The sequence below is a fragment of the Panthera onca genome, chromosome C1 (assembly GCF_046562875.1).
Source record: "Panthera onca isolate mPanOnc1 chromosome C1, mPanOnc1 haplotype 2, whole genome shotgun sequence".
Taxonomy (NCBI): domain Eukaryota; kingdom Metazoa; phylum Chordata; class Mammalia; order Carnivora; family Felidae; genus Panthera; species Panthera onca.
Window position 1 is genome coordinate 56,074,166 of NC_138346.1, and position 23,754 is coordinate 56,097,919.

Consider the following 23,754-nt stretch of genomic DNA (forward strand, 5'->3'; position numbering starts at 1 on the left):
GCATATAAGTAAGATAAGCAAAACAAGTAACCTGAGAGGTCAGGAAGGAAATGACAGAAAAGGGAAGAAAAGAGAGAGAGAAAATTGCATCATGCATTTTTGCATTGTCATTTTTACAGGTACCTGCCTCACACCTTGGAAAGAAAAGGATCTCTTTCTAAGTTATTACTAGTACTGTAAGTAGCTTTCAGGATATTAGACGTCAATGCTACAAACATCAGTGTTATCACTTGGCCAGACTGTGCCCTTAGGATTCTGATTACAGATCTGAATCATTCTTACATTGGATTCTAATGAGCTCACATGCCCTCGTACTAAGCATTACCTCTGTGGGTCTATCATCTTTACTGCTATTCGGGTAACCGCCTCACATTATTTAGGTTTTAAGATCTCAAATATCACTAAAAATTTTTCAGAAAGATCTGACAATATTTTTTGGCGTTTGCAAAATTTGGACACAGCCAATCTGTTACTGCTGAATAATAACAGATCTACAGAGTAGGTATCACATATATAGAAAAAGGTTTTCCAAATGGAAAAAACATCTCACCCAACATGACAAACATGGAGTAATATTGAACTTCCATTAAGGAGGGAGTAACAGCTAGTTGCTGTTTGTCCTTTCTGTCAGAGCTTACCTGGTCCACAGAGAAAATGCAGGCTGTCTGAATACCGCCTCCCAATTCCTTTGAGTATTCCTTCCTTGGAAGCTGAAATTCCATAGGCCTGCTGACTTTGCCACCAGAGAGAGTTGGCATCTACTATTAGCATTTTCTGAGTCCCCATAACATGGCAGGCTAAGAATGACCAACCTTTTAAAGAGTCTCTTTGGCAGACTCTGGGCGTTCAAAGAGAATGGAGATGACTGCTAGCTGATCTCTGGCCCTCATTAATTTGGGTAAAGACTACTGCCCAGTGAGTGTCAGCAGCAACTTTGTGTGCTGAGGAAGCTGAGACTTCCTTATGCCAGCTACCAGTTCAAAGTCTGATAGGGGGTTTCAATCTCAGGTTATTTCTGGGGGCAAAAGTCATAAGGCTAGAGCCCTTTGAAGACCATTGCATTCTAGCCTGGGAAGAACCCAGTAGCACACAGTGCCTGGCATGGGTATGTGGATAACATATGTACATGGTTATTATTAACTTTCCGACTTTAGCAAATTACACACTAAAGATTTATTTTAAAGCTGGTATCATTTTTTTTTAATGTTTATTTATTTTTGAGAGAAAGAGAGAGACAGAGCATGAGAGGGTGGGGGGAGCCAGAGAGAGAGGGAGGCACAGAATCTGAAACAGGCTCCAGGCTCTGAGCTGTCAGCACAGAGCCCGACGCGGGGCTCGAACTCACAAACCGTGAGATCATGACCTGAGCCGAAGTCGGTCGATTACCCGGCTGAGCCACCCAGGCGCCCCTAAAGCTGGTATCTTTAATGTGAAGGTTTAAAAACATTTATTCAAAGTAGTCCTGGCTTGCTTCTGTGTTCACCATCATTGTTTGATTATTTGTTTTTCAAAGCAAGTTTTAAAAACTGCTGGAAGCCTCCTTTGGCAGTTAATACATTATCTTAAGCAATTTAATGCAAATTAATTTTTACACAACCTTGAGTTTCAGAGGCCATTGAACTGGGGAGGGAAGGAGTGGGGTTTAGGAGGAATCTGTTTGCTGCCTCCCATCTGGACCCCACAGCCAGCTCCATCTGCTCTCACATGTAGTAACTAACACTTCGGCGACTCCCCTGCCAAACATACCATGCGGAGTTCGGCTTATGATTTTCTACTCAGGAAAACGTTAAAATGCATAGAAAGATGTGAACTGCAGGTTTTCTAGAAAACTCGATGGGCTTATTTTGGCATTTCAAAACTCTGCTTTCGTAGCATAACCCAAGCTTTTCCTTGGGTTTTATGAGGTTTGTTTTTTTTTTTCTCTCTCTCTCTTCTGTTTTGTTCCTAGATTTTATTCTCTTCTAATACCATAATTCTCTTTTCGGGTAGGGTCCTTCCAGCACACTCAAACCAAATGGAAGCCACTGAAAGGCTCAGGGTAGAGAGTGATGAGCTGGGATCTGTGGCTACAATGTGGGCAGTTAATTGGACAGGAGGAAGGGGAGGGCAGGCAGCCAGGTTAGAGCCGTTGAGAAGATGATGGTGATCTAAACCAGGGTTGTAGACATGGCAAGAGACTGACGCACAACGACACTTTGGGCACAGGGTTGACAGGACTCGGTGACCGTTTGGATGTGGGGGGAAGAGGGAGATGTCATGGGTGACCCATAGATTTCCATCTTGAGCAGTTAGGTGGAGGTGACGATGCTCAGCTCTCTGACACAGTAAACCGAACAGCAAAGGAAGGTTTGGAGGAAGGCGATGAGTTCAGTTCTGGACAAAGAGTTCACTGCCTCTGGCCCTTGCAACATGATAGAAGAGTAGGAGGCTGGCAAAGCCAAACATGATTCTTAGCCAACTGCTGCAGTGCAGCCCAGCATGTAAAATTCAGGAATGTGTCAGGTTAAATCATGAATAATCTTAACCTTTGGGGGCCCAGAAAGGTAGCGGCTGAACAATTGAAGAGTGTGGATTTGCTCCCACAATTGGCCACTTCTTTCCGAAGTCACATACCTTAAGGAGAAGCCTCCTTTGTTCCTCCTGAGACGCTCTTTGCACGTGTGACCATCCAGGCACATGAATTCAAGGGAATCTCAGGGCCTGCCACCACTTGCGTGCTCTCTTGCCCTTCCTGTTGAGAAGGTCTGAGCAGAGATGACACCAACTGGTCATATCACCAAATGGTTTTCCATTTCAAAACACCAACCCCAAATGGGCTTTTGGACATTTTCACTCAGAAAGTAAATAATCATGGTAGTAAAGTGATCATATCTTCATGACAGGGATATCACCTCAGATAGTCAAGATGGGCTCCAAGTCTAATTTTATATTTTATGAAAAATTGATATTAAAGAAATCCTTTAAATTCATTGTTTTCTACCATGTATTGTACTCCTTAGTTTCTGAATATTTCTCTTGGGTAAGGTGGAGATGGGGGAAGGCAGAAAATACTAACTCTTAGTGCCAGTACTCTGAATATATACAATTCGACCACAGGACGTGAAAACATCTCTCTTTGGCCTTTCAAAAAAATAAATGAAGAGTCAGCTCAGGTAACTCCCTCAAAGTTTTGAAAAGGTACTAATGACATAGTTGGACATTTTCAAATTCAAAGACAAATGTGGTTTTAATTTGCTGGTGTTCCTTTATGCTCCCCGCCCCCTTCCAGCAACAGAGTATAGGAGTAGTGACCTGTTCTAAGAATGTGGCTTTCTCTTTGTTTATTCCCTTGTCCCCCATGTGCCCCATCTATCCAGCAGTTGGGTTCTAAGAAGGGATTGTGGTCAAGAATAAGCACACACTGGGACAGATGATAGCAGACGTGGATCATGATGGCTGAGGGAAAACAGGGCCAGAATCTGACTCCCAGCAGCTTGGCAAGCTGATAAAAACATGGTCCCAGGAATAATGGTAATAAGAGAAAATACTATATTCATTTCCCAAGAGGGTCATTCTGGGTTTGTTTTTACAGCAGGATTCTGTAGCAGGTCAGAATGTCCTGACCCTGCTCTCAGCCACTGGCCGCTCTCCTAGACTCACCCCTTCTTCCTGCCACTGCTCTGTGGGCAGAGAGGGAAGACTCTTGTTCCCTGGAGTCACTGTGGTAGGAACTAGAGTTACAAAGATAAAAGGCCTTATTTCCACTCTCCATGGGAGGTCATGGGAGAGTACTCAAAACAGCTATTTAAAACCAGTGATAAGGGACTTCCACCACTGGCCATGATAGAGTGACAGGGGGGAAACCATGGAGCAGATTAAGTTCTACAGACAGTGGAAACAGGCAGCATGCAGCACAATATGGAGATTCCTGAGAGAGGGCAACGAATGGAGTGAGCCCTACGATGATCTTAGCTTACTCCTTACTACTGGAGACAGCTTCCAGGCGACAGCACAGAGAGAGAATCCCAGCCAGGGCCCAGTGGGCTCACGGAGTTGAGGAGGCAGAGCCAGGGGCCCGTGGAGCCCCAGGGGCTGGAGTTCCCAGGGAAGAGGACAAGAGAAGAGATAGTCACACGAGAGAGAGTTCCAGAGATCTGCAGAGCACCCCTATGAGTCTTCAGTGCTGTTCACTACATGCATGCGGGGAAACTGCTGAGGCTGAGGAAAGAACAGCAAAAGGGAGCAAGTGGAATAATCCTCAGAGCTCCCACAGGCTGGGAAATCGTCCATGCTCCCCCAGGCAGAATATTAAAGAAAAACGTTGAAATATATGAGGTACTGGGTCCGGTTCTCAGAAGGTTATTGTCTCAGTAGTGGACCCAAATTAATCCGACTAAAGGCTGCTCTGGACCTACCTAGCAAAGCTTAAAAGCAAACCTCAGAGGACCAAATAATTTCCAAGTAACCTAACTGCATTCCAGAACAAAACTGAAAAATGTTTAAAGAAATGCAAACATAAATAAATAGATAAGCAAATAAAAATCCATCACCCAACAACATAAAATTCACCATGCCTAATATCCGATCAAGATTACCAGGCATGCAAAGAAGCAAGAAAACTTGGCCTGTAATAATGAGAAAAACCAATCCATACAGACTCAGAAATGATACAGATCATAGAATTGATAGAGAAGGACATTAAGATACTTATTATGTTTTATATGTTCAAAGGGTAGAGGAAAGACCAAGCATGATAATCACAGTCATGGAAGATATAAAAAATGCCCAACTCAAACTTCTAGAAATGAAAACTACAGTTTTTCAGAGGAAGACTACAAGAAATGGGATTCACAGCAGATTAAGTTCTGCAGAAGAAACACTCAGTGTCATAACAATAGAAAATTAGAATTTGGTCCCTCTCCTCTCTATACTCCAGGTACTAATTTCTACACAGTACCCTTGTGCTCACTCAAGCATCATAATAATGTTCCACAAAGTTTTGATTTCACTCTGTCTCTGAAAGAAACATCTGAAATGATAGGAAAATCAACTTAATTATACACATACACACATGTACATTATACATATGTATAAAGTATCATATGTATACATATATACATATGCATATGTATGTATTTTTTATATGTGCTTACATATACATAAAATGTTTCGCTTTTAATGTTTATTTATTTTGAGAGAGAGAGAGAGAGAGTGCCTGTGTACACATTGGGAAGGGGCAGAGAGAGAAAGAGAGAGAGAGAATCCCAAGCAGGCTCCACACTGTTGGCACAGAGCCCAACATGGGGCTCAAACTCAGAGAGTGCAAGATCTTGACCTGAGCCGAAATCAAGAGTTGGATGCAACTGACCCACTCAGGCAACCGCATAAAACGTTTCTTTTCCTTTTTTTTTTCTTTTTTTTTTTTGTTCAAGTTAGTTAACATACAGTGTAGTCTTAGCTTCAGGAGTAGAACCCAGTGATTCATCGCTTATATATGACACCCAGTGCTCATCCCGAAAAGTGTCCTCCTTAATGCCCATCACCCATTTAACCCATCCCACCACCCACCTCTCCTCCAGCAACTCTCAGTTTGTTCTCTGTATTTAAGAATCTCTTATGTTTTGCCTCCCTCTCTGTAACTTATCCTTCCTTCCCTTCCCCTATGTTCATCTGTTGAGTTTCTCAAATTTGACATGAGTATTGTCTTTCTCTGCCTGACTTATTTCCCATAGCATAATACCCTCCAGTACCATCCACATTATTACAAATGGCAAGATTTCATTCTTTTTCATCACAGAGTAGTATTCCTGTGTGTGTGTGTGTGTGTGTGTGTGTGTACCACATCTTCTTAATCCATTCATCAGTTGATTGATATTTGGGCTCTTTCCACAATTTGGCTATTGTTGATAGTGCTGCTACAAACATTGGGGTGCGTATGCCCCTTCAAGTCAGCATTCAAATCAGCATTGTTATATCCTTTGGATAAATTCCTAGTAATGTAATTGCTGGGTCATAGGATAGTTCTATTTTTAATTTTTTGAGGAACCTCCATACAGTTTTCCAGAGTGGCTGCACCAGCTTGCATTCCCACCAACACTGCAAAAAGGTTCCCCTTTCTCCACATCCTCACCAACATCTGTTGTGGCCTGAGTTGTTAATGTTAGCCATTCTGACAGGTGTGAGGTGGTATCTCATTGTGGTTTTGATTTGTATTTCCCTGATGATGAGTGATGTTGAGCATCTTTTCATGTGTCTGTTTGCCATCTGGATATTTTCTTTAAAAAATGTCATGTCTTCTGCCCATTTCTTCACTGGATTATTTGTTTTTTTGGGTGTTGAGTTTGATAAGTTCTTTATAGATTTTGGATACTAACCCTTTATCTGATATGCCGTTTGCAAATATCTTCTTCCATTCTGTCGGTTGCCTTTTAGTTTTGTTGATTGTTTCCTTTCCTGTGCAGAAGCTTTTTATCTTGATGAGGTCCCAATAGTTCAGTTTTGCTTTTGTTTCCCTTGCCTCCGGAGACATGTCAAGTAAGAAGTTGCTGCAGCTGAGGTCAAAAGTTGCTGCCTGTTTTCTCCTGTAGGATTTTGATGGTTTCCTGTCTCACATTTACATCTTTCCTCCATCTTTAATTTCTTTTTGTGTATGGTGTAAGAAAGTGGTCCAGTTTCATTCTTCTGCATGTTGCTGTCCAGTTCTCCCAGCACCATTTGCTAAAGTGACTGTCTTTTTTTCCATTGGATACTCTTTCCTGCTTTGTCGAAGATAAGTCGGCCATATATTTATGGGTCCATTTCTGGGCTCTCTATTCTATTCCATTGATCTATGTGCCTGTTTTTGTGCCAATACCATACTGTCTTGATGATTACAGCTTTGTAGTACAGGCTAAAGTCTGGGATTGTGATGCCTCCAGCTTTGGTTTTCTTTTTCTTTTTTAATGTTTATTTTTGAGAGAGAGAGACAGAGCGTGAGTGGGGGAGGGGCTGAGAGAGAGGGAGACACAGAATCTGAAGCAGTCTCCAGGCTCTGAGCTGTCAGCACAGAACCCAACATGGGGCTCAAACTCATGGAGTGCGCGAGATCATGACCTAAGCCGAAGTCGGACGCTTAACCAACTGAGCTACCCAGATGCCCCATTGGTTTTCTTTTTCAACATTACTTTGGTTACCCGGGGGCTTTTGTGGTTTCATACAAATTTTAGGATTGTTTATTCTAGCTCTGAGAAGAATGCTGGTGTTACTTTGATAGTGTTTGCATTGAATGTGTAGATTGCTTTGGGTAGTATCAACATTTTAACAATATTTGTTCTTCCAATCCATGAGCATGGAATGTTTTCCCATTTCTTTGTGGCTTCTTCAGTTTCTTTCATAAGCTCTCTATAGTTTTCAGCATACAGATCTTTTATGTCTTTGGTTAGGTTTATTCCTAGGTATTTTATGGGTTTGGGTGCAATTATAAATAGGATCGATCCCTTGCTTTCTTTTTCTGCTGATTCATTATCAGTGTATAGAAATACACCCAATGCCTGTATATTGATTTTATATCCTGTGACTTTGCTGAATTCGTTTATCAGCTCGAGCGGTTTTTTGGTGGAGTCTATTGGGTTTTCCATGTAGAGTATCATGTCATCTGCGAGGAGTGAAAGTTTGACTACTTCTTTGCCAATTTGGATGCCTTTCATTTCATTTGCTTGTCTGATTGCTGAGGCTAAGACTTCCAACACTATGTAGACAACTGTGGTGAGAGTGGACATCCCTGTCGTGTTCCTGACCTTAGGGGAAAATTCTCCGTTTTTCCCCATTGAGGATGATACTAGCTGTGGGCCTTTCATATATGGCTTCCACATAAAATGGTTCTTGAAGGATACACTAAGTTTGGTTGTCTCTAGGGAAAGAAACTAAATGTCTGGGGGCAGGGGATGAAGGGATATTTTACACTGTACCTTTTGTACCCTTTGTATCCATTGGACTATGTGAACATGTCACTTGCTCAAAACATAAATAAAATGTGGAATAAACCCTACATGCTGGGCACCCTACATGAGTGTGAATGGAATCATGAAGAAAGTGGGGTCCCTCAGCCACTTAGGTGACTAGATGCCCAGGTCTGTCCCAGAGCAGGCAAGTAAGTACCCAAGGTGTCTGTGGTGGGCCAGGCAGAGTGGACGTGAGTTTGGGAGCCCCCGTGATAGCCATATAGTTGCCCCAAGGATAATAAGCAGCACATCCCAAGTTGGGTTTTTAGGTCAGTCTCAACGCTGACCTACACTTGGAGCAGCACATGAGTCATCAGTCCTACCCTGCTCAAGTACATTCTGGCTTCAAGGACCATTAGGTAGAAGTTACAGGGATATAGATTTCACTTCAATATAAAAACAACATTCCAAAATCAGAACAACCTGGGAGGTAGTTCACTGCCTGTGGGCATGTTTAAACACTGCAGTGGTCACACTGCAGGGATGCCACAGGAGAGATTCAGCATCCGCAGCTGATGGCACCATGTACATCTACATAACTAACGTACATAACCTTTCTAGTCGCTCTGCATGTATATGGAGACTGAGCAGACAGGTGATAAGTGTCCCCTTTCTCTTTCGCTAAGTGATGAGGAAGTCAAAGGAGACAGATGTTAGCATTTGCACAGAACTCATCAGGTGTCACTTGCTGATGAGAAGTTCGTAGGTATATGCATATCTTTCTAAATAGTGGGAGCAATTATCTTACTGATGGCACAGGATGGGATTTTTGCTACTTTTGCCTAGACCCAGCACCTGCCAGAGGAAAACGATATTCTAGTATAGCAATTCTGTGTTTAATTAAAGAGAATATGAAATAAAGGGAAGGAAGAATTCTGAGAAATATGTACCTCCCCAAAAGTTTGGAGTTTTTTGTTTTGTTTTGTTTTTATTCACCACAAAGGAAGCAAGAGGGAGAACAAAGAGCTAGATAAAGGAAAGAAATGTCTGTTTGGGGCTAAGCCAAATAAACTTAAATGGTTTAAGGAATAAATTGGTGGAGTAATTCGAATCATGGGCAGGTGCTATGAATGTAATTTAGTAAATGCTCGGGAACCTGCCAAGGAAGAGAAAAATGTGTTGCTTTTGAGATCATTTCCCAGCAGCTTCATAAAAGAAAACTGATTACAGGAATTTAATAAGTAAAACAGAGCCAGAAATATAGTAATCAAATGAGTTTTTAATTACATTTCAGGCAGAAAAAAATTCCAATTTGTGCTCCTGGGATTAAAAAAAAAATAAGTTCTAGAGAAAAGCTTTTGTAGCAGGAAAATAATATAAACACTAATTTCCATAGGAATTATAGTAGTCAGTTTAATTAAAAGGCTCGATCAGAGTGACAAGGAGCCAGTGCCAAACTATACTAAATAAAACCATGGCATTCGTTGCTACCCTACACTATCATCCAAATAAAAACACTGTGCAATGAATAGAAAACAGTCACCTGCATTTTTCTCAATAAAGAGGATTTTGATCACTACCTGAATTTTATTTTCATATATGAAATATTTTCATATTTCACTAATACATCTGATTTGAAATTAAATGTTGGTTGGTGAGATAAATGTCACTCTTGAGGAATATGCTCTAAGAGACATCAGTGTGAAGGGTCACCACTTCGGCCAGGTTGGAGGGCTCACAGCTCAGTAGCGTCCCTGGTCACCTCTAGTGCTGCCCTCAACATGAAGGGCTGTTCTTTGTTGGGAGGTTTTGCTATCAACCACCCCCTAACCACAGGCCCTGCTTGGAGAAGGTTGTTCAGGAGGTGTGGTGACATTGCAGTGGATTTGTTCCCCTTGGGATGAATGCACCACACCTGCAAGTGTCTACAAGGACCAAGGGTATGATCTGTGGCCACAGAACACAGACCCAAGGCACAAAGTGGGAGCATTCCCTTTCCATGGGCTAATACCGGCACAACTCCATGACCCTTGCTTTATTCATTGCTCTGTTCCACGATAGCGGTTGGAAAATTATACTATTAGGGAGTAGGGGACTCTTTTTCAAAGACAACAAAATTAAGTAAAAAAGAAAACATTTAGGAGAGTCTCCTGCAAATAAGCCCCTGGATCCTTAGCCTCTGGCCTCTGCCTGTGTGTCCCCTTCCATCCCCTCACTGCAGCCCAGCCCCTCTCTTCCCCACTCCTTTTTCTCTTGTCTCGCGTCCATCTTCATACATGTTCACATGCCAGTCTGTTCATTTAGCACAGCTCCCAGATCCTTAGCTTGAAAAACGAGCACCTTCTCTTCTCTTGGGATGTTATCTGGCCTTTCTTATTCAGATGAGTCCACCCAGAACCCTCCCCTCCTCCGTGGTGGAGCCAATGGTAGGTGTATCTTAGTAAAGCTTTAAGTTCATGGTCTGTTGAGATCTGGAGTGTCCAGAGCAGGCAACAATATACATAAGTAGGCATGTGTGAGCCGAGTATTTTGTGTCCTGTCTTGTCTGGATATAGATTTAGAACAGGATCATAATCTAATGGGCTAGCACCCTGGGAGTAGTACACAGCCACCCTGTCTTATTTTTTTCATTTTCTGCACAGGCTCTATTAATGCAGCACGATGGTGTTACATGCATGTTTACTTCTTGCCAATAGCTCGGGTTTACCAAAATAATCATCACATTTCATTTCTTGCAGCCAGTGTCCGTTCTCCTCACAAGGGAAAGCTAGAAAACCATGTCAGTGACTCGGGTTCCTCTCTCCTCCACCTTTTTTTTGTTTTATTTCAGGCGTTGGTGAAGGTCAACGTGAAACTGAAGCCCATGCTGGACTCGGTGGCAGCGAACAGAAGTAAGTGGGAAGAGCTGCACCAGAAAAGGCTGCTGGTGCCGGCCGCCTCGCCCTCGTCTGCCAGCCTCGTGGCCGCTGGGGAAGACAGAAACTAACCCTCCAGCTTAGCTGCCGCTGCAAAATGACTGCATCCTGAAGGGCCAGCTTCGGGCCAGCCCACGTCATCCTTTTGTTCCTTTAAGCTCTGGCAGAGTCTCTTGGTTTGCACCGGGAAGCACGCCTGGGCTTCCACCTTTAAGTGTGGTCCCCGGAGGAGAGTGTGACGGGAAGGACAGAGGAGGTGGGGAAGGAGCCCGGCCCGGGGCGCTCAGCTTCCCCTGATGAGCACACGAGAGCACACGTGGGACAGGTGCTGGGCAGAGGAACCTGCACCAGAGGACAGCCGGCCCTGCTCATGCTGAGCCCAGTGGCCGACGGAGCCCAGAGCAGGGAACGCGCCATTAGCGCTGCTTCACTTTGTATCCAGCTCTTCTATTTGTTACAAGCCAAGCAATGCCTGCCTTTGCATCCTCTCCTGAGTGCCCTTTTGTGCCACACTGTTCCAAGAAGCCCAGTTTGTATCCTGTAGAGGTATTTTATTTTTGTCCTAAAGCTTCTTAATGATGGATTAGAGCCTTTAGAATTGCCTACCTAAAAAATAAACCATAGCATCCTTACACATACTGGTCAGTCCTGGTTTTCCCCTAAAAAGGCCCATAGTAGGAAGGTAACAAATGCGTTTGTTTGTGTGACTGGTATTTATACAAGATTCATAACACTGCATTGGGATTGCGGCCCCCTTTTCCACTTTTTTAAAATTCACCCTTTGTTGTAGACCAAGTCTTCTCCCAGAAGGAATGGATTAATAGGCTTTAATTAAAGGAGGGATGAAAGGAAGTCCACAGCTGGATTCACCACAAGTGACCCATGAACACTTAGGAACTATTTCCAACCGCGAAGACATTTTACAGGCCACAGCAGAGCCGCGGAGAATAATCACAGACTGCCTTGAGTTCTCTTAGGGATGAGTTTTTATACACCATTGAAAGTTACTACTGATACCAACCTAAAGCCAAATGTGGTGGTTGCCAATTTTTTTATTTTTCCTTAAGTATAAGAAAGAAATAACAGTCTGGCCAGGGGACAAATATGCTCTAGGAGGCTAGATTTATAATAATAAACTATATTAAATCGATGCAATGACTAGAAAACTGCTTGGCTCCCCATTTGACCTGAGAGATTGAGGACATGGTTTGACTTGTCCAAAGAATGCTGGACTAGAAGCTAGACCTACGACTCTGGCTTTGGCACCAGTTATTGGGTGACTTTGGACAAAACACCTAACTTGTCCCAGCCTGTTTCCTCATTTGCTGAATGAGATTACATTAGGAAGTGATTTGCAAACATGTTTAACCTTAGAACTCTTTGTTCAAATAAATCTTACAAGGAATCTCCGAGATATAAAACATCTAAGAGCTGAAATTCTCTGAAGCCAGGTTGGGAGACCCAGAACCTGCAAATTCTCCTCTTTGGTTACAGACATGGTGGTCCATAAAGGAGCTCCGAGGAGTTGGACATCCCTGGACTAGATGAACGGTGAAGTCCATTCCAGCTCTGAAAAATCTAAAGTTCACAAATCATTTTTGTTCTTATGGTTACTAGTTAGTATCAGTTATTAACTTGACTACTCAAATATTAAGGAAATAGGGGCCAAGTTACACAAGGAGTATTGTTTCCCTGGCACATAGTAGACATTCCAAAAATGTTCTAAGAATGGGTAAATGAAAGGGGCGCCTGGGTGGCTCAGTCGGTTGAGCATCCGACTTCGGCTCAGGACACAATCTCACGGTTTGTGGGTTCGAGCCTCGCATTGGGCTCTGTGCTGACAGCTCAGAGCCTGGAGCCCGCTTCGGATTCTGTGTCTCCCCTCTCTCTGTGCCCCTCTCTCTGTCTCTCAAAAGTGAATAAAGGTTTTCAAAAAATGGAAAAAAAAAAAAAAAAAAAAAAAAAGAATGGGCAAAGGAAGGTTCCAAAACCAAAGAGAGGGAAGAACAGGTATCTATCTGTAGGGAAGACATAAGATTTCATGCAGCAAGAAACAAAGTCAAAGAAAATTATTAACCAGGCAAAGGGGGAGAGGAAGATGAGGATGAGAAGCAAAAGACACCCAAAAAAGAAAAGACAGAGACTGAGGCAGATGGTAAGAGAACTGCCAAAGGCCAGGTAAACATTAGTCCAAACAAAGAAAAATGGTGCTTCTAACCCCAAAAAGGAGGATACAGAATCCTGTCATCAATTGCTTAGAAAAGAGAGTTATTTGAGCAGGGAGGGGTTTGACAAAAGAGAGGAGGAAGTGGGAACCTAAAAATTCATGTTCCTGGCCACCATTTACAGCTGTCTCTGCAGTGAAGACTGGAGAATCTAGAGGAAAAAAACGAGTGTAGGAAAAAGTGCCTTCACAGAGCAGGTAAGAGGAGGCTGCTCAGATTTATGGATTTTATTAAGCCAGTTTTCTGAATCGCTCTGCTCTAAAGGAAAATAGCTTCTGCCCGGCTGTCTCCCCTCCTTCAGGTGAGGAACAAAGAGGGAGTGGAGTTGGGGACAGACCTGGGTCCTGTGTCTGCAGCTCAGAAGCACTGCAGGTGTTTCCAGCTATTATGGCACACCATGTTTATATCACAAACGGGAATTGAAAATCAGCCCATGTGAGGCAGAGATGAACCCACATCTGTTATCCTCCCCAACAATAAATAAATAAATAAATAGCCCAGACAGACGGATGCCAGTCTATCTAGAGCAAAATTTTAAAGCATGTGCTTTATGATAAAACTAGACCCAGGGTCCAATGGAGACTGCAGGCAGCTATGAGCACCCGAGCCGCCCTGAACGTTGATGCTACACATTGCTAAGGGGAACATAATTTATAGCACAAACCCTACGGCTTCCACTGAGGTTGAGCTTTCGTCTCATTCTCTTGCCTTTTTATTGGCTTCACTGCACGGTTGCCAATAGCAACATCCACTGGTAGCAAGGGGAGTTCAACACCATTGCAATCTGCCATACACTGGAGCCCTGACAATGTCAACCATCAATCAAGTAGCTGTTTGTAATTGCCTCCATCTATTTTTCCTGTCTTAAGGTATCTTTCCTATTGTGGGTCAAAATTCAGAAACTGCTGACTAATGCCATGGGTCCATTCCTCGGAGACCATGAAGCAGTGGAAAAGGACAGCAGCACCCTCCCTGTGCAACCCCAGGGGTGAGAGGCTGAACACTTGGGCGTTTGAGATATTTTCAAGCCCTTTTCTAAATAAGGCATGATTTTCCAAGACTGAGAGGTATGTGTGATTATCTATATATTTTGCTTTCCTACAATAAAGAGACATTTTCTCAGTCCTTACCATTAATGGCTGTTTCCTACTGGAGGAAGGCATTTGAAATGTGAGCCTTCTTATAAAACCTTCAGCTGACCAGACTACGTTTGCTTCCTTGGGGCTCCTGGCATTAATGGCTGAAAGGACTTCATCCTACCTTCTCCACATGATATGTTTTTTCAGACATGTTATTTATTTTCTTCGTAGTCGATATGTAGACAACACATGCACAACCCACAATGTAGCTTATGATACTGGCCAGGAGAGATCACGTGCAAACTACAAAGGTCACCACAGGATGCACAGTAGACGGGCCCTGGCCCCCGACTTGGCCACCAGTTTGACCTGTTCTCTTGGGACCCTCCAGGTCTTGGGTTTTGCACCTGTAAAATAAAAGCACTGGCTTTATTCGGTTAACTTCTACAACAGAGGACCAACCTGTATTTAGTTTTTAAAATATTTTCCACATAATTGTCTTACTTACTCTTCTCAAACACAATAGGAACAAACCTAAAGAGGTCATCTTCTCTCCAAAGACAAAATAAAAAGTTACATATATGGGGTAGATATAAAACACCCCTACCACATATATGTCTGAGCCTGCCTCTAGTGATCATGAAAGATACGGTTGTCAGTACAGCTTTTTTAAAATGTACCCTTTTACTTCATAAGGGACAACTTTAGATTACCTCATAGCTAGATATCCTATAAATGGCAGTTGGTTTAATTTAGAAGTCAATTTATAAAGTGAATCAAGTGAAATTAAAATTGCATGTGTTTTTTATTTCTAAAATCTGAGATGTCTATACATTTCCAGGTATTTTATATTTGCATACACGTTGGGTTGGGTTAGAAATAATCTTTAAATTTTTGTTAGTGTAATAGCAATATCATCTAATATTAATGCTACAGGAATTCAGTTGCTTTTTTCATGTACCAAAATTTATCATACTTTATCCACTTACCTTAGGTCATTAAACAGAGTCTGCTCAATTTACTTTGCAGTACAATTATTTTAAAATCCATTTCTCCTGCTGACTCTTAATGAATTGCAGAAAGGTAAAATACATCTCACCCCCAGTAATAGTGGGAAAAACTCCCTTCAAGCAAGACAGAAATCTAAACATGTTAGGGAAGATTTAAATCTAAAGAAAAATGTCTGGCCTAGAAAAAATAAAAACTCCAAGAGAATTCATTAAACAACAGAACAAAACCTAACTTAGGACCCTAAAAACTCCGGCAATGCCAGTGCCGTGAAGTCTCATTGTCTGCTTCAGAATAACAGTCTCTGAAACAGCTGTTCTGCCACTTGCTGTAAAGAACTCCCAAAACTCAAATGTAGCAGGAAATTTAAAAGTTGGGTCTGGCTACAAGAAAGCCAGAATTTCATAAGTTTCATAAGTGAGCAGTAATAGAATAAAACACAGGGAGGACAGAAACAAGATGAAGCGTGTCCAGGGAATGTCAGGATGAGCACAGGTTCAGCGATGCCTGGTGTCCTGCTTACATTGTTTGCGTTACTACCTTTTCCTCAGCTATCAATTTTGGGTTACATCTTCCCTAATTTAATTATGAATGTTCTTGCATATTTGGCACATCTCTCAACAGGGCTAAAGATTAATTGCTTCTGTGCAGCGTATCTATACCAATGTTGTTCAATGTATACACCGGTACAGAAATATGTTTATTAGGTAAATGAAGTATTTTCTGTGATAAAAATGTGCTATTTGAGGCCATGATTTATCTTTGTGTTCACTTTCTATATGTATATATGTGTGTATTAGAACCTCAATTTGTTTCTTTAGATTTATATTAAATCATGTTTACGTGAATTAAAGGAAGGAAGGAAGGAAGGGAGGGAGGGAGGGAGGGAGGAAGGGAGGAAGGAAAAAAGGGAGAGAGGAAAGAAGGGAGGGAACGAGGAAGGAAGGGCATAGTACGGAAATAAGAGATGAGGTTTTGTTAAGTCTCATTCCCATGAGAGAAAATTGCTTTTGCCATTTTATTTTGATATACAATAATCTAAAAAGGATCTCCTCTGGATTTGCTTCCTAATTACTATTGTTTTACACAAAAGGAGGGAAATATGTCTTCAGCTGAATTGTTTGAAGTCACTGGCTTTGTACAGATTTGTCAGGCTGATGTTTCATTTTAAGAATACTACATTACAGATTGCAAGCAATTTCACAGGCAACTAATTCATGAGTTTGAAACAGTCTGCTTTAAGAGACCTAACTATCTTGGTTTTTAATAAAATGCTTAAAGTTTAACTAAACCTCTGGAATAATCTTTATTTCTCTTGTGGTGGGTGATTTAAAGTCTGAAAGAGGAAAGCATGCATCTGATTACCTACAATTTAAATTTTGGCTGTGAATTTAGCCCATTAACCTTGATCTGTGATGTCTGCCCCTATGAGAGGGATACTGAGACATCCCTGTCCATGGTGCATTTTAAAGATGACAAAAGGTTCTTCGAGTTATTAGATTTTCTGGGGGAGAAGAATCTGTAGCCAAACGCGGGATTCTGCGTCCCTTACAGACCACTCGAATTTGCATGGGCAATTACACAGGGGGATCGCATCAATGCAGGGCTGCCGGCCACACTGACGCCATACAATTACACAACGGCTTCGGTGCTTAAACTTTAAAATTCTTACACCATTGTGCCTGTTCTATTAGAACAAACTGCAGCAAATGATCCAAAGCCAATTCAAAGGACTGGAGAGGAGGTGCCCAGGGGGAGAGAGGAAAGAGGTGCAGTGTGGCCCCTACTGGCCAGCTTAAGCAATCGCCAGCCCCGGTGGGCGGGCTGCTGCAACCACAGGCTTCCTTTTGTGCTTTGCAGTCGATGGTTTTCCAGTGGGGCCAAAAATAAGAGTCACCTAATTCACAGAAGGGCTGTGAGGATTAATGAGGGAAGTTAGGCAAAGCAGGACCAGGTCCTGGTACAGAAAGTACTGTATAAACACAAGGTTTAGAGTAGCTCTTTGTTTGGATGGCTGATCGCTTTCTTCAAATACCAGTATCCACAGTTGTGCCTTCCCTACTAACTCCATTTATAAACTATAATGCTATTGTGTTCTCCCTGACAAGTTTAGGTAACAGTGCTAACACCGTAAGCACCTAAATATAAGCTACTTGATAAAAAATAAGGTATATCCAAGAAAGAAATCTAATGAAAATAATAGAGCTGAAACCACCAGCAAAAAGAGAGTTCATAATGAGGTTAAATGTCTGAGCATACATGTCCCCAAGTATTGATTTGGTATACAACCCTTCCAAAAGTATTAAAAGATGGAAGGGATGCTTCTAAAAGTCAATTACATTACCAATTTGGTACTAATTTATTATTTTTTCCTGTTTACTGTTGAGAGGAAGCAAGGTAACTGAGCCCCTGAAACTGGCCATCCTGAAGAAAATGGCCTGAAATGAGAAGGGAAAAAAAATAACAACTGAAAAGTGTTTTTTTCAGAAGGTCTTCCTTTATCAAGAAAGATGTCTGACCACAGCTGTGGTAGTTGGGATGTTCAGAAATGACCGGTTTACCAACAGGACATGATCACATGTAAAGAATAAATAAGAAATCATACCTTCCAACTGTTTTACAAGAGAATGCCAGACAGATAATATGTACAAATAGAATAGGATTTGATCATCTCATGCTTTGGCAGGCAGAAACACAAGCATATGAAGAACCAAACATCATGCTTTTAGCTCCTACACATTTTGCCTGAATGGAATTCTTCTACATGGTGAACATGCCTTCCTTTTTGCAGCAAAATCCACCGAGTCCAACTCCATTTTCTCAAAGCCTAGTTTCTTTCTATAAGGCACTAAATCATTTTATTGCAACCACCAAATGCTTTCTTATTGCTAGCAATGGTACGATACATTTAATTTTTGATACATGCTCCAGTTTTCAAGATTCTGTTGGAAACAAAATGGTCTTTTATGACATTTTATAATATTCCACCCCATTTATTGCTTTCCAGAATTTCTCTCATTAATTAAAGGGCCTTCTTTCACTGCGGCCCCTCCCCCCTCCAAAAACCTAATCTATTCCCCAACTGCCCATCATAACTAAATAAAAGTCAGTCTATCACAGCAGCAGTGATGGTCATGCCAATTTCACAGTGTGATTTGTGCACTCATTTCATTTTGAAAATGACCCTGCCCTCCATCTGTCTAAGCCGAATGTCCTGCTTTTTTCAAGCCAGGCCTCGGGAACAGCAGCACATGAAATAAGGGGGAAAGACACAGAGCGGCCTCCCTCCTGCCCTCGTCAGCTGCCACACTCACAGACAGGTACTAACACAAACAGGGGACCCCAACTGATGCCTGAAGGGATCCAAGAAATTTGGAGGAGGGCAGATAGTCCTTCTATTTTTCATACATTTTTCCAAGAAACCATTTGCAGGTGAACGCTTTCATGATACAAATACAACTCTGAAAGAAAGACTGACAGACGAAAGATAAAAAGGTAACTTCCCATTTCTAAGTTCTGTGGTGTTACCTTGATTTAACAGTAACTTACCCAAAGTAACGGTTCATACATAAGGATCTTTAAATACTGAGCCTGAGTTTCCAAGGGACAAATATGTAGTCAGGCAGCCATAAGGGTGAAAATCCTCCCACACCCAACCCTCAATTACTGAGCAGCACTAACCAACCTCTGTCAACCCACATACGTGCTGAGTTGAAGGCCCTAAAAGGGTGCACCAAGACATTGGGTTGAAGAAGTGTTAGAGGAGAATTAGAGTGATCCTCATTGGCTATGTTCTCAGGGTATCTTAGGTGGACCAGAGGCCCACTCAACACTCTGAAACGTGCGCAGTTTGTTCCTTTCTTGGTATTCATGTAGTGGCAAGTTCCTTTTCTGGTCCCACTCGGAAGTTCACAGCGCTGCCAATTTTTCAGCAAGAGAGAAGACTGAATGAGTACATAAAGTCAGTTGTTTTCTGCTATGAACAATCACACCTACAGAAGTCTCCGCCTAGATCTATCAGACGACTAGATGCTATACCACCCCCACTAATTACTTCCTAACATCTGCTCACAGCTGCAATTCAGATCTGGAAGTTCAAATTTCTACTGACCACACCAAGTAGTTTCGTTGGTTGGTTGGTTGAATGGAGAAAGGAAACTAATCTTCCATTATACAACTTGGCCCCAAACACTAGGCTCTTAGAAACTCATCTATAAGGGATATATGGAATGAGTTATTTATCAGTCGCTATTTCCTACTGAAAATAGATGTTGGATATCCTGGCACAGCTGCTAACTACCTAGCTCTGTGGTCTTAGGCAAATAACATAAAACTTTCCAGTACGCAAAACTTACCTTACATGTAATACGTAGAATATAGGGGTGGTTATTAAGATTAGAAAAAATGTACCATAAATGGTCTAATATGGCATACAATATGGCTGGTGTTGGGTCTAAAATTTATATATAGAAAAGATGCATGGCCAGCAAAAGTATAAAGGAGGATGATTAAGGACTTGCATGGAAGTCTTTAAGTATATAGCAGATATGCTTTTGACAGTTTATCTTAAGGGCTAGGCAGGCCAATGCAAATGGTAGAAGAGGAGTGGAAGGGCATCTGAGTGGCTCAGTCAGTTAAGTGTCCGACTTGAGCTCAGAGTGTGTTTGAGCCCCACATCTGCTCTGTGCTGACATCTCAGAGCCTGGAGGCTGCTTTGGATTCTGTGTCTCCCTCTCTATCTGCTCCTCCCCCACTCATGCTCTCTCGCTCTAAAAAAAAAATACATAAACATTAAAAAAAGAAGACGACCAATGGAGATCTAGGCAGATCAAGAAAGAATGGTCTCTTCTTTGTACTGAAAGTTAGAGGACCAGGGCAGGAGTCCCAGTTTAAATGCCACCATCTATTCAGTAATAATTGTTCATGAAAAGAGAGGATTGGAGACACTTGGATCTAAAACTGAGGATCTCAAAAAAAAAAAAAAAAAAATTAACTAAATTAAATCTAGCAAATGAAAAATGAATAAATAAAAATAAAATTGAGGATCTCACAGTACCATTTATGATTCACAAAACCTATGCTACGCCACCTGTGGAAACGACAAAAATAGACTTTTGGTCTCTTCATATTACTTCCTAGAAATATGCCCTCAGGGCGGCTTTAAAAAAGAACCTACTCTAATTTCAGGGCACTACCAAGGATTCAGTCCACCTTTTCCTTCCTACTAATTTACAAGCACAAAACAGGAACCGACACCGTTTGTATATACTGCACCGTAAACAGCTAAGACAAGCATGGGATTTCAGACGATAAACTTTCCTCTCCCGAGTCAGACACCGAAACGATGCAAACGACACCAAGCAAGCCCCACTAACATACAAACAACAGGGCGGTGAAACCCCCTCCCAATGCTTGTGAATCGGTCCCGCGAGACTAAACTCCCAGCAGGCAGCGCGGGCACGTTCCCGACTGCAGCGCGACTGCAGTGGTGCATGCCGGGAAGTGGAGTTTTCGTATCTCAACTGCATCGAAGCGTTTGTTTGGTCTTGCAGGACTCCTGGTCTTAGAAGCCTAAAGTCTTCAAGAACGAAATTAGTAACGGGAATTTCAGTGATGACTTTTTATTCCCATTGAGCTTATTCCATTACAAAGTAATCTCAGAACGAGCAGCTTTCCGTTTCCGGTGGGCTTGTTGCCGTGGTAACCAGCACGCACCACCAGTTTGGCGGTTATGGCCGGGCTGAGCGGCGCGCAGATCCCCGATGGGGAGTTCACTGCCGTCGTGTACCGGCTCATCCGGGATTCGCGCTACTCCGAGGCCGTGCAGCTGCTGGGCGGCGAGCTCCAGCGGAGCCCTAGGAGCCGCGCCGGCCTGTCGCTGCTGGGCTACTGCTACTACCGCCTGCAGGAGTTCACGCTGGCGGCCGAGTGCTATGAGCAGCTGGGCCAGCTGCACCCGGAACTGGAGCAGTACCGTCTGTACCAGGCCCAGGCCCTGTACAAGGCCTGCCTTTATCCAGAGGCCACCCGGGTCGCCTTCCTCCTCCTGGACAACCCCGCCTACCACAACCGCGTCCTCCGTCTGCAAGCCGCGATCAAGTACAGCGAGGGCGACCTGCCCGGGGCCAAGAGCCTGGTGGAGCAGCTACTGGGCGGGGAAGGGGGAGAGGACAGTGGGGGCGAGAACGAGCCCGATGGTCAGGTCAACCTGGGGTGTTTGCTCTACAAGGAGGGACAGTATGAGGCTGCGTGTTCCAAGTTCTTTGCGGCCCTCCAGGCTTCGGGCTATCGGCCTGACCTTTCCTACAACCTGGCTTTGGCCTATTACAGTAGCCGGCACTATGCCTCGGCTCTAAAGCACATCGCCGACATTATTGAGCGTGGCATCCGCCAGCACCCGGAGCTAGGTGTGGGCATGACCACTGAGGGCATCGATGTTCGAAGTGTTGGCAACACCTTAGTCCTTCACCAGACTGCCCTGGTGGAAGCCTTCAACCTCAAAGCAGCCATAGAATACCAACTGAGAAACTATGAAGTGGCCCAGGAAACCCTCACTGACATGCCACCTAGGGCAGAAGAGGAGTTAGACCCTGTGACCCTGCACAACCAGGCGCTAATGAACATGGATGCCAGGCCTACAGAAGGGTTTGAAAAGCTACAGTTTTTGCTCCAACAGAACCCCTTTCCCCCGGAGACCTTTGGCAACCTGCTGCTGCTCTACTGTAAGTATGAGTATTTCGACCTGGCAGCAGATGTCCTGGCCGAGAATGCCCATTTGACTTACAAGTTCCTCACACCCTATCTCTATGACTTCTTGGATGCCTTGATCACCTGCCAGACAGCCCCTGAAGAGGCTTTCATTAAGCTTGATGGGCTAGCGGGGATGCTGACTGAACAGCTCCGGAGACTCACCAAACAAGTACAGGAAGCAAGACACCACAGAGATGACGAAGCTGTCAAAAAGGCAGTGAATGAATATGATGACACTCTGGAGAAGTATATTCCTGTGTTGATGGCCCAGGCCAAAATCTACTGGAACCTTGAGAATTATCCAATGGTGGAAAAGATCTTCCGCAAATCTGTGGAATTCTGTAATGACCATGATGTGTGGAAGTTGAACGTGGCTCATGTCCTGTTCATGCAGGAAGACAAATACAAAGAAGCTATAGGTTTCTATGAACCCATAGTCAAGAAGCATTATGACAACATTCTGAATGTCAGTGCTGTTGTGCTGGCTAACCTGTGTGTTTCATATATTATGACAAGTCAGAATGAAGAAGCTGAGGAGTTGATGAGGAAGATTGAAAAGGAGGAAGAGCAGCTGTCCTATGATGACCCCGATAAGAAAATCTACCACCTCTGCATTGTGAATTTGGTGATAGGCACACTTTATTGTGCCAAAGGAAATTATGACTTTGGTATTTCTCGGGTGATCAAAAGCCTGGAGCCTTATCATAAGAAACTGGGAACTGATACCTGGTATTATGCCAAAAGATGCTTCCTGTCCTTATTAGAAAACATGTCAAAACACATGATCGTGCTTCGTGACAGTGTTATTCAAGAATGTGTCCAGTTTCTAGAACAATGTGAACTTTATGGCAGGAACATACCTGCCATGATTGAACAACCTCTGGAAGAAGAAAGAATACATACTGGAAAGAATACAGTCACATATGAATCCAGACAGCTAAAAGCTTTGATTTATGAGATTATTGGGTGGAATATATAGTGATGTCTGATAATGTCTTTTATCAAAAAATGGCCTTTATTTAGATTTGGTTTCCAGTTTATCAGTATTTATCTTTGGCATCTTCACATGTTACACATTGAGCCTTGAACACTTAAAATTATAATAACAAATATTCTGCTGGAGGGACTTTTCCAGTTAATTAAGAAAAGTATGGAGCCCATGTATAAGCTAGCTCACTTTTGTATTCCCTCTGCCAGTAGTCACCAGGTTTGCCCTCAAGCAACAATTGCTAGAGTAACATCTTTGCATAAGCAAGTAACCCTCAATAGCAGTTTATATCGTAATTTTAGGGTGTAGAAAAGGTGGCAAGAGCCAATGAATTGTTAAAGTGGGTATGTTTGCTTTCCTCTGGTGACTGCTATATAAATGATTGCTAGGCCATGGCTGGACTTTTTTTCAATCAGCAAATAAAGACAGGTCCATTGTGCCATCCCAGGATAGACTGTGCTATCCAATAAAACCAAATCTGACCTTAACTGTATACTTCCACTCCATTTTTTTAGTCCTATAGCCTCTGGGTCTCAACAGAGTCAAATTGGACCTTGGCCTAAGGTCTTGTAAAAGAACAGGTACTAAATGGGTGAGAATTATTTTCTTGGTTCTTTTCAGGTTACAAGGTTTGGTCTGTGGCTTAAATTTTCTTCCATAAGTTGGTTGATTGGTTGGTCTTAAATTTTATACACTATTTCCCCTTGCTTTCTATTATTTATTTTCCAGGACTGATTGTGCCTCCTTGTGAACAGTGACAAACAATCAAATGTAAATCTTTCTAATGTGTTCAGCATAGGAAAAAATAAGCAGTGAACTGACAATGAAAAGACTAAGGTATGAGTTCCAGACTTTCCACACTCAAGTTTTACCTTCAGAAATTCATTTAAC

General features: G+C 42.7%; 2 protein-coding genes and 1 long non-coding RNA gene across 7 annotated transcripts in view; 2 read left to right on the forward strand and 1 right to left on the reverse strand.

Moving 5' to 3' along the window:
* PDE11A (phosphodiesterase 11A) overlaps positions 1-12,793 on the forward strand; it is a 413,214-nt gene extending 400,421 nt beyond the window's left edge. For all 3 annotated transcript variants that reach the window (XM_060621932.3, XM_060621931.3, XM_060621933.3), the window contains exon 20: positions 10,729-12,793. In XM_060621932.3, coding sequence (XP_060477915.1) covers positions 10,729-10,884 — 156 coding nt within the window. In that variant the 3' untranslated portion in view covers positions 10,885-12,793. The remainder of the gene's footprint in view (positions 1-10,728) is intronic.
* Positions 12,794-13,962: 1,169 nt separating this feature from the next.
* LOC144617150 (uncharacterized) lies at positions 13,963-20,494 on the reverse strand. 3 transcript variants are annotated; one of them, XR_013557250.1, is made up of 3 exons: positions 20,400-20,494; positions 18,829-19,042; positions 13,963-14,524 (listed from the first exon to the last, which is right to left on the reverse strand). It is a non-coding gene; the product is annotated as an uncharacterized LOC144617150 (long non-coding RNA). The 3 variants fall into 3 exon arrangements; XR_013557249.1 differs by having other exon boundaries at positions 20,382-20,494; XR_013557251.2 differs by lacking the exon at positions 20,400-20,494 and adding an exon at positions 19,481-20,373.
* A 68-nt stretch (positions 20,495-20,562) lies between these two features.
* Positions 20,563-23,351, forward strand: LOC132675999 (intraflagellar transport protein 70B-like). Its single transcript, XM_060628184.3, has one exon. The coding sequence runs from the start codon at positions 20,857-20,859 to the stop codon at positions 22,852-22,854; it is 1,998 nt and encodes a 665-aa protein (XP_060484167.2). The 5' UTR covers positions 20,563-20,856; the 3' UTR covers positions 22,855-23,351.
* Positions 23,352-23,754: the final 403 nt, after the last annotated feature.

Excerpts from the sequence above, each read along its gene's own strand:
- LOC132675999 (XM_060628184.3), top strand. The coding sequence starts at position 20,857 with ATGGCCGGGCTGAGCGGCGCGCAGATCCCCGATGGGGAGTTCACTGCC.